Raw genomic sequence first — 9,565 nt, 5'->3', positions numbered from 1 at the left:
AACGTCTCTCTCGTGGCGGCTGGAAGCTTCGCGACGCGTCCGCCTCCTTCCGTGGAAGGCGGCGGACGCGTCGGGCGCGACGGGGGATCTGACGCGCGAATCGCGGCGTTGGGCGTCGTGGCGTCCGAGGGGAGCGGCCGCCCTGCTAGCCTGCGAGCTAACGTTAGCTTAGCGCGTCACTCGCGGCGTCGTCAGAGCGAGTGACGGCCTCGCACGCACGCGCCTGGCCGCGCAGCCCGCGGGCGCGCGGGCGCGGGCACGTGCTGTCACCTGTCCGCGCAGGTGGCGCGTGCGACGCGTCGTCGAACGTTTGGGTTTCGGGGAAAGTTTCGTTTTTTTTGCGGGAATTTTCCCTTTGCGCCGAGATTCAGAGCAGAAGGAGAGAACGGCTGCATGCTAACTGCGTTAGCCCAGTGCATGGCCGCGGAGGGGATCAGCTAGCCTAGCTCCTGTGAGGGTGAACTGAACTGTCTGTGCTAACTGCTGTTTCAGAGCTGAACTGAAGGCGGAGCAGAGATCACCCACAATCCTCCAGCAGGTTGCCCAAGACGTAGCGAAGCCTCGGTCGGACACATGGCCGTTTGAAGGGCGGCCGCACCCGCCCCCCCCCCACCGCGGCCCATGGTCTGCGCCCGTTCCCCGGCCGGCCCTCGCCATCCCTCAAGCTGACGCAGAACCCGAGACACCTGGCCACCCCCCACCCCCACCCGACCCCGCCCCCTCCGCCCGCCATGGCGCCCGGCACCGAGACCGTGCACTACATCCACCTGCACAACTCCAGCCAGTCGGTGCTGGAGGCCCTGCGCTCGCAGCGCCGCCAGGGCCTGTTCTGCGACGTCACCGTGCGCATCCACGACGCGTCGCTGCGCGCGCACGCCTGCGTGCTGGCGGCGGGGAGCCCCTTCTTCCAGGACAAGCTGCTGCTGGGACACTCTGAGATCTCGGTGCCGCCGCTGGTCCCCGCCGAGACGGTGAAGCAGCTGGTGGACTTCATGTACAGCGGCTCGCTGGTGGTGCTGCAGTCGCAGGCGCTGCGCATCCTGACGGCTGCCAGCATCCTGCAGATCAAGACGGTGATCGATGAGTGCACGCAGATCATCTCGCAGCGCAAGGCCGCCGCTGCCGCCGCCGCCGGGGGGGTGCTGCTGGGCGGCGTGCTGCCCAAGCAGGAGGAGCGCGGCGGCGGCGGGAAGGGGAGGGAGAGCGCCGGCGGCGGCGGCGGATGCTCCGTGAGCGGCGGGGCCGGGGCCGGGGCTGGCGGGGCCGCGGCCGTGGGCGGCTACCCCAACTTCTCCAGCTTCATGGCCGAGTGCGGTGCCGGCAGCCTGGGGGGCGGGGGCGGAGCCCTCGGGTCTGGTGAGGGCGGCGCGGGAGCGGGGCTGGATGCCGGCGGCGTGGGGCTGCTGGCGCTGGGCGACATGGGCCCTGGGGCCCTGTGCGGGGGGGAGGGGCTGCTGAAGCCCGGCTGTGCGCAGGACGTGCGCTATAAGCTGCGTGACCTGCTGGCGCAGACGGCCAACGGCGCCGGAGGTGCAGCGGGCGGCGCCGACGCCATCGGCAGGGAGTGTCTCCGTGGCAACGCCACCGACCTATCAGATGAGCTGGCAGCCATCGAGCGCTACGGCGAGGAGGAGGAGGAGGAGGAGCTGGACGGCCGCGACCGGGGGAGGGACAACGAGCGCGACCGGGGGACGGGGCACAGCCGCAAGCAGCGGCAACCCCTTCGGCTGCAGGTGAGGTGTTGCCATGGTTACAGCTTTCACTGTGTCCCTGTTTGTGCTTTTTTCCCCCCCCGCGTCCGTCGCTGCAGGATGGATCCTCTCATTCCCCGTACGCTCGTAGTCAACGTGCGCGGTGCGGGCGTGGCCGTCTGCGGTGCGGGCGTGGCTGTTTACTCTCAGACTCGTATGGATTCAGTGCACTGCGATGCGTGTCCACCGGGGGCTGTGTCACACTCAGAAAACTTTTTCCCTTTTTTCAAACTTAAGAACCCAAAACGATGGGTCTGCAAATAGAAATCAGCGTTTGAACCTCAGCCGCTTGTCTCCCTTCTGTCTGCCAAGTTTTCTTTTGCGTTTTAAAACCCGCCTCCCGACAGGAAGTTGGGCGCTTCAGGCGGCCGGCTCGTCCAACGCGCCGTCGAGGCGGGGGCGTGTGTGGGCGTCGGCTCAACGACGACGGTTGCCCAGTTGCCCCGGGCGACCAGATTGTTGCCCCGGGCCCCTTTTCATATGTTAATGAGGGGAAACGCGGCGTTCCTGATGCTCAGGAAACTAGTTATCCTGAGACACTGATTTACTTTGTCATAAACCACCAAAGAATTTAGATTTGAGTCAGAAACCGGAAGGAGCAGCGTGAGCCGAACGTACTGTACTACATCCATCACCACGTCAGGGAAGTAAAGTCTATTATTACGAATTATCGAGCGTCACCCGTAAAACCGCCAGTCTCAAAATCAGTCTAAGAACCAAAGTCTTCTTAAAGTTGAGTCTTGGTGCCGGGCCCCCGGGGACGGTGGGAAACCCACGCGGCGTAAACAGCGCTAAGTTTGTTGGCGTTTGGCTCCCTCCAGGTGCTGGGGGCGGAGGGCGTGGTGGTGAAGGACGAGGGCGTCCAGGAGGCGGACGGCGGGGTGTACTCGCTGCAGGACGGGAGGCAGGACGCCGAGCAGGACGCCCCCCAGGAGCCCATGGCCGGCTTCGGACAGGTGGGCCCCCTGGGACCATGACCTTCTAATGATTTAAGGGGCGGTTTCGCAGACGGGGTTTAATCGGAATCGGCACCGAGATGATCGCACTGGAATGAATCCCGAATTTAAAAATGCCTTTCTGAGACGGGTCAGCGCCTGATGCCCGGTGCGGCCGCCATCATCCAAGGATTGAATTTAGGACTTGGCTGAGACCCGAGATCAGCTCCAGTCTTCCTTCTGGAAATCATATTTTCTAAACCAAGACCAGGACACGTCTATGACTATTTTAAGCCCTGACTCAGAAAGGCCATTCCAGCTCATCCGGATTAAAAGTGCGATCCGAGGATTCGGCCAAATCTGGGTCCGTGAAACCGCCCCAAACGTTTGTGTTTCTCCTGTTTTTTTATTCTGCCGCTGCCACAGTCTGAGCTGATAGCTGTGTAACACCACACACACATCCACCTTATGAAGGAGAGCCTCGTTAACATTCAAGAACAGCAAAACATCCACCCATCCATCCATCCACCCATCCATCCATCCACCCACCCACCCACCCACCCATCCATCCACCCATCCATCCATCCATCCATCCATCCATCCATCCATCCACCCACCCATCCATCCACCCATCCATCCATCCATCCATCCACCCACCCACCCACCCATCCATCCATCCACCCACCCACCCATCCATCCATCCACCCACCCATCCATCCATCCATCCACCCACCCATCCATCCATCCATCTATCCATCCACCCACCCATCCATCCATCCTTTCCTTTAACCAACTGATGGAATCAGGCTTCATTTGATTTATATTTGTTGCGACGTGCCTTGAAATTCCCCTGAAATGTGGATTAAAAACCTCGTTGGTTATGGAGCCCAACAATTTTGCCCAAACGATCGCCGTTATCTCCAATTAGATCAGGGCAATACATAATAATTGTGACGGTTCTAATAATCCAGGGTGAAATTATGAGTGGAGGGATTTTATTTCAAAAATGAAACAAAAATTGCTATGTCAAACACAATTGGGTGTCTGTGATAGAAATCGTACTCCATCAATACTTTTAAGAGCGGTTACAACAATATAATACACCCCGTGTTGCAAACAATGATCAGCTCGAACTATTATTGAGTTTGAATAGGAGATTTAAAAAGTCTGAGCCGTTACGTGCAACACGGTAATGATTTGGATAGGTAGAGTAACGGCTGCTGGTTCTAGAAAGCCTTTAACTGTTGGAAACAATTCTGTCATCGCTCAGTTGGATTTATGTTGCTAAGGCCTGCGTTCTGCCGAGAGGCCGGGAGCCCAACGTCGGTGGAGAGAAAACAACCGGGGGGGGGGGGGGTTTCTGCCGCAGCCTCCGGCCGCTGCCAGACCATAATAGAAACATCTGGCACAAAAAAGCAGCATCGCTGAAATGTGTCGCTCTCAACATGAGCATAAAACAGTATCAATAGAGGACGCTACAGCAGAGGTGGAAGGAGTACTAGGAGGAGTACGAGTACTAGGAGCACAAATACCTGGACACAAAATTACATACAACTGTGGCGGTCCCGCCTGCCACACCCCAGTGTGTGTCTGTGTGTGTGTGTGTGTGTGTGTGTGTGTGTGTGTGTGTGTGTGTGGGGATGGGTGATTTACCTGTTGCTCGTTGATTGCTGTGACGAGCAACAGGTGTACAGCCACCTTGGGTCTCGATGAAACACTGGTCCGATTATCTAGACCCAAGACAGATGTGGCTGCTTCAACCACACCACACCCACACCACAACAGCTTTTCTACTTGGATACACGGTGGATGGTTGGATGGTTGGATGGATTGATTGTTCTTCCCCAGAGGGAAATTGCAGTGTTGCAGCGGCTCGCATACAAATACATTCAACAATAATGTAGTAATAAGAAAAAAAAAAAAAAAATGGCAGTATACCATCAATCTACAATTTAACTGGGAGATAGAAAACATTTGAATATATATCGTAGACCTAAAAAAAACAAAACAATAAACAATGGACATTGAGAAGTTGTCAATATATAATTAACCTGTGATAAACAAGGTTGTGTCAAGTAAATTTTTAGAGCACATTTAAAAACAACAAGGCCTGTGTGCAAAGAACAGACAAATAGAATAACAGCCTGTAAAGGAGGGAAAACGCAGAAATGAACTTGAAAGAAGTGAATGTATACAAGCACCTGCTTAAATGTACTTCAAGTGTTAAAAGTAGGAGTACTCGATATAACACGACACAAGTACGACTGCATTGCTCACGCGGATTCTGATTACGATTGAGGAAACAACACAAACGAGTACAGTTGGTGTTCAGGTAGTATTTTACAAGGATGTTGCCCTAATCAGTATCAGCAGTTGTATTTATCCCTTTGCTTTGGCTTTCTGTCAAAACTGAAGGAACTCGAGTGTATATATCTGTTGTGTTTTAGTTTATAAGCGAGTAGCTGAGTTTGCTGGCACCTGAACGCCCGAGCTTCAGTTGGAGTTACGCCTTCTTAATTATCTTCCCCCAAACATTCCGACACAGATCTAGACGTCGGGTCGTGAGGAACCGGTCGGACCGTCGTACTATATGTATTTCTATCTTATGTCTTCTGCGGTCGCATAACTCAATGCAAAATAAACGAGCGCATATTACGCGAACGCTCGCAGTTTTGACCAATCCCTGCACTTTTATGCTCCAATCAAAAGCGGCTTCGCAATTTTGACCAATTACTGCACTGTTACCATGGAAAAGGGCCCCATCCGACCACACGCCAACAAATGTTTTTTCCCATGTCTTGCCGGCTCATGATGGGAATGCCGGCTCTTTTTTTTTAGTGAGTCAGGTCGTTTGGCTCAGACGTCTCTTTCGGCTCCCAAACAGCTCTTCATGTAGTACCACTTCTGTCTTTAATAGTTCAGCCAAATTTAGCAATGTTCTGACCTATGATTGGTATGTTTGCACATACACTATATCACTGAAATTATTCAACGTAATTAAACTAAACCTTTTGATTTCCAGAATACCTTAGTTATTATGTTTGGTGGTTGGTATTACCAATGTGAGATGTTCCTCTGCCATATCTAAAAAATAAGTTATAGGATCGTCCTATTATTCTGTCTTTGTGTTCATTTACAAAAAAAAAACAAAGAAAGGGGGACGGACAGAAAGACGTCCTTCTCATCGTTCACTAGAAGGAGCCGACACATCGCGACCGTCTGCGTGTTCACGTGCCAAGAAGAAGAAGATGATGATGATGATGGCGAATTGTTGATGGCTGACAAGCAGTAACGATGAACAGAAATCAATCTTATTGCAAACAACGAAAGGCCGTGTGAAACAACTTACAAAGGTTTGACAAGAAAGTGAGGGGAAGTTGTTTTAGACTCTGCGGGTTCTACGGGCAGGCATTTCATTACGCGCCCTCCTCTTTTTTGGTCAGAAAAAGAGCTGTTTGTTCAGGAAAATAAACAAAATTGAGCACTTTGAATTGTTATTGTATTTTGTATTCTGCTTAAAATCGTCCTCAAAACCCAAGCAGGTGACTTTTAAGTCGCTTTATATGAAACCAACACGAAGAGCAAATTCAAAATGTTTCGCAGAATTTCAGGAAAGCTGACGCAAAATCTGGCATTTTGGGTCACCAGGAATCACAAAAAAACGGCGTGAAATCCTGGAGGGACAGATTTATGTTTGTCTGTCTGTCTGCCTGCCTGCCTATCTATTTATCTATCATCCATCTATCATATCTCTATCTGTCTATCTGTCTGTCTATCTGTCTGTCTGTTTGATACTTTCCAGCCGCTGAGCGTAGGTTAGCGCAGGGTTGGTCGTGTGCTTGTAGGCCTGTACGAACGTGCAGCTCAGACATGTCACCAGACAGGTTGGAGAGCGCGGGACGGAGGATAGGAAATACCAGAGAGCAGATGAGCAAACATCTTCAACCTGGACTGTTGTCAACCGGTTCCTTCAGCTTCAGCTGTTGCCGGTCGCCTCCTCACCCTCCCGTTGTTGTTGGGGTTTTGCTTTCCAGGATTTCTACGACGAGCAGGGCGTGTTCTCCGAGAGCTTCTGGCCTCAGAGCGAGCCGGCCCAGCCGATGACCTTTAACCCCAGAGGGAGAGTCAACAAGCCCCTGACCCCGCCACCAACCACCCAGTCCATCAACAACCAGGTCAGTGCCACCATCTGTCTGTCTGTTTCTCTGCCTGTCTGTCAGTCTCTCTATCTGCCTGTTAATATTCAATGGGTGGATTGATGGATTGGTTCTTATGGTTTTTTTTTCTGAACCAAAATTGTCTTTGAATTAAGTTAAAATGGCATTAAAGAGACCTTACAGTTGCTATGGAGACAGCACATCTGAATTATGCAGATTTTTTTAAAACACAACATTAAATTTCAACGCTGCGTCTCTTCCCGCAGCTTCTTTTCCAGTACCCGGTGAGCCAATCGCAGCCAACGCCATATTTTGTGGGCGGGCCCATGGGCGGGATGGACAGCATGGCAGGGTCCGAGCCCGGTCAACAGGCTCCGCCCCCGGCGCCCATGACCCCGGCCCCGCCCCCCTCCACGTCGTCGTGCTCCGCCGGCCCCTCCCCTTCCTCCCAGGGATCCGAGACCTCCTTCGACTGCACGCACTGCGGGAAGTCGCTGCGTTCTCGGAAAAACTACAGCAAGCACATGTTCATCCACTCTGGTAAGCGTCGCTCTGCGCCCGTGTTGTCACCAAATCCAGCGTTACGTAGCTTCCACAGCGGCATGAGCAGGACTAACCACGATGCAGGGACACATGAGCCAAGCTCCCAAGGCTGTGACAGGGCCTGAGAATTTTAAAGATGTGCTATTGCCAATTTATATAAGAGTGAATTCCCTTCTGTTTTCTTCTATATTCCAATTGTGGATTGGGTGGGATCCCACACCAATTTTGACGAATCGATTTATGACATATATATTTTGTGTAGGTCAGGGTTCAAGCCGCGAAATCCCCCCTTTTCTGTTTTGACAAATCTGAATTTGGGTTTTACGTGCTGTGTAACATCAATACAATAATTCAAACCATTTGCCACTTTTTTATGGAAGTTCAGCCATGACACCAGCTGTGTCCATCAGAGACACAACGTCACTGAAAATTCAGAGGTTTATGAACTTCACTGAGAAACCGGAGGGTTTTGGACGCGCCATAATGTCAGAAGCTGCGAATCGGCACTCTACTCAGTCCAATTTTTTTGTCGAAAATATATATTTTTAATTCTTCGCACATCAAATTTCGACACTTAAATAAATTGGCGTACCTCCTAGGACTCCCGGTTGAAACTGCAATGTTTTTTCAGCGAAAATCAAATAAGCTTGATCATTTCCATAAGGCCTTTTGCAGATTGGTTCTTTCATCGCGACGGGCAAGTGGCGAAGAAAAGCCAATCAAACCCGGTGAGCCAATCGGGCGATCTGGAGCCAACCTTTCACCTCTAGCCAATCAATCACATTTGTTGCCTTAGAAAGAAGCCCCGCCCCCTCCCTCAGGGGTAGGTTGCGCTTGTAGACGCAGCGGCAGCGGAGGCAGAGCAGCGGCCTCCGAAATGAGCAACTCGGAGGAGAAAGAGGATGCACCGAACGAGGGACTCGCACATCCTTGGTCCAGCGTTGTCTTCGGATATTTAAGTTCCGACCTGAAGCAGAATTTTATTTTAGGACTAGTGTTTATTTCGGACACTCATTCCACCAATCAATGTGTTTTTATAATGCGTCATATGATTGATATTGTTATTGAAGGGTATGAACTATCTGATCGTGATGACATTTTCGGCATATTGCCCAGCACTACGCTGACGTAGGTAAATGTTGCATCCTCATCACTCATTGTCTCTCTCGCCTCTTCAATACTAATGCTCGCTCTACCAGAGAGTCCTTATGACAAGAGGAGCATGAAGCACCACCTCTTTACTCCAGTGGGGGGCAAACCTACGCGTCGTCTCTCTTTTTAGATTATTCGTTGGTATTCTGCCACGCACTGCCACGCGACATGCCAGTGTTTCTGTTAAGTGTGTGTGTGTGTGTGTGTGTGTGTGTGTGTGTGTGTGTGTGTGTGTGTGTGTGTGGGTGTGTGTGGGTACGTGTGTGCGTGTGCGCACCGCAGGTCAGAAACCCCACCAGTGCTCCATCTGCTGGCGTTCCTTCTCACTGCGTGACTACCTCCTCAAGCACATGGTGGTGCACACCGGCGTCAGGGCCTTCCAGTGCACCGTGTGCGGCAAGCGCTTCACCCAGAAGAGCTCGCTCAACGTCCACATGCGCACACACCGCGCCGAGCGCACCTTCCAGTGCACCGTGTGCCACCGGGCCTTCACCCACCGCACCCTGCTGGAGCGCCACGCCCTCCAGCACGCCCACCACAACCCCCCGGGCCAGGGCCAGGGCCAGGGCCACGCCCAGGGCCTGGGCCCCGGCCTGGGCCAGGGCCTGGGTCCGGGCCAGGGCCACGCCCAGGGCCTGGGCCAGGGCCGCGGCTCCGACATGACCTCGCCCACCAAGCACAGCCCCTCCGCCCTGGGAGGGCCCTCAGGTATGGCTGGCGCCGGGGGCATGGTTGGCAGCATGGCCAACATGCCGAGCCACGGAGCTTCCTCCACATAGAAGGGGGAGGAGGGGGGGAGGAGGGTGAGCCCTCTCCCAGCTTCCCAGCTCTGGTCTCAGGCCTGTTTGTGAAGCTCCTTATTCATATTTTAACAGGGCTCCTGCGCAGGACAACGGGAAATTTGGGGGGAGTCGGCCAAAATGTCTGGATGGGAACGCGAAGGGATGTTCTGATGCAACGTGAACATCACTTTGTTGAGGCGATAGGAAATTATTCTGTTGAAAATTTGATCCTCGTTATGAACGGA

At 53.1% G+C, this 9,565-nt stretch overlaps 1 protein-coding gene across 1 annotated transcript; it reads left to right on the top strand.

Moving 5' to 3' along the window:
* Positions 1 to 731: 731 nt before the first annotated feature.
* On the top strand, positions 732 to 9,565 carry zbtb45 (zinc finger and BTB domain containing 45; the record flags this gene model as incomplete). The annotated part of the gene is made up of 5 exons (XM_079999705.1): positions 732 to 1,733; positions 2,573 to 2,707; positions 6,721 to 6,861; positions 7,110 to 7,383; positions 8,821 to 9,565. 5 exons carry the CDS (start codon positions 732 to 734, stop codon positions 9,315 to 9,317), a joined length of 2,049 nt encoding a protein of 682 aa, XP_079855831.1. The 3' UTR covers positions 9,318 to 9,565.

The sequence above is a fragment of the Zeus faber genome, assembly GCF_960531495.2.
Source record: "Zeus faber genome assembly, chromosome: 4".
Classification (NCBI taxonomy): domain Eukaryota; kingdom Metazoa; phylum Chordata; class Actinopteri; order Zeiformes; family Zeidae; genus Zeus; species Zeus faber.
This window is presented reverse-complemented; position numbering and strand designations above follow the sequence as displayed.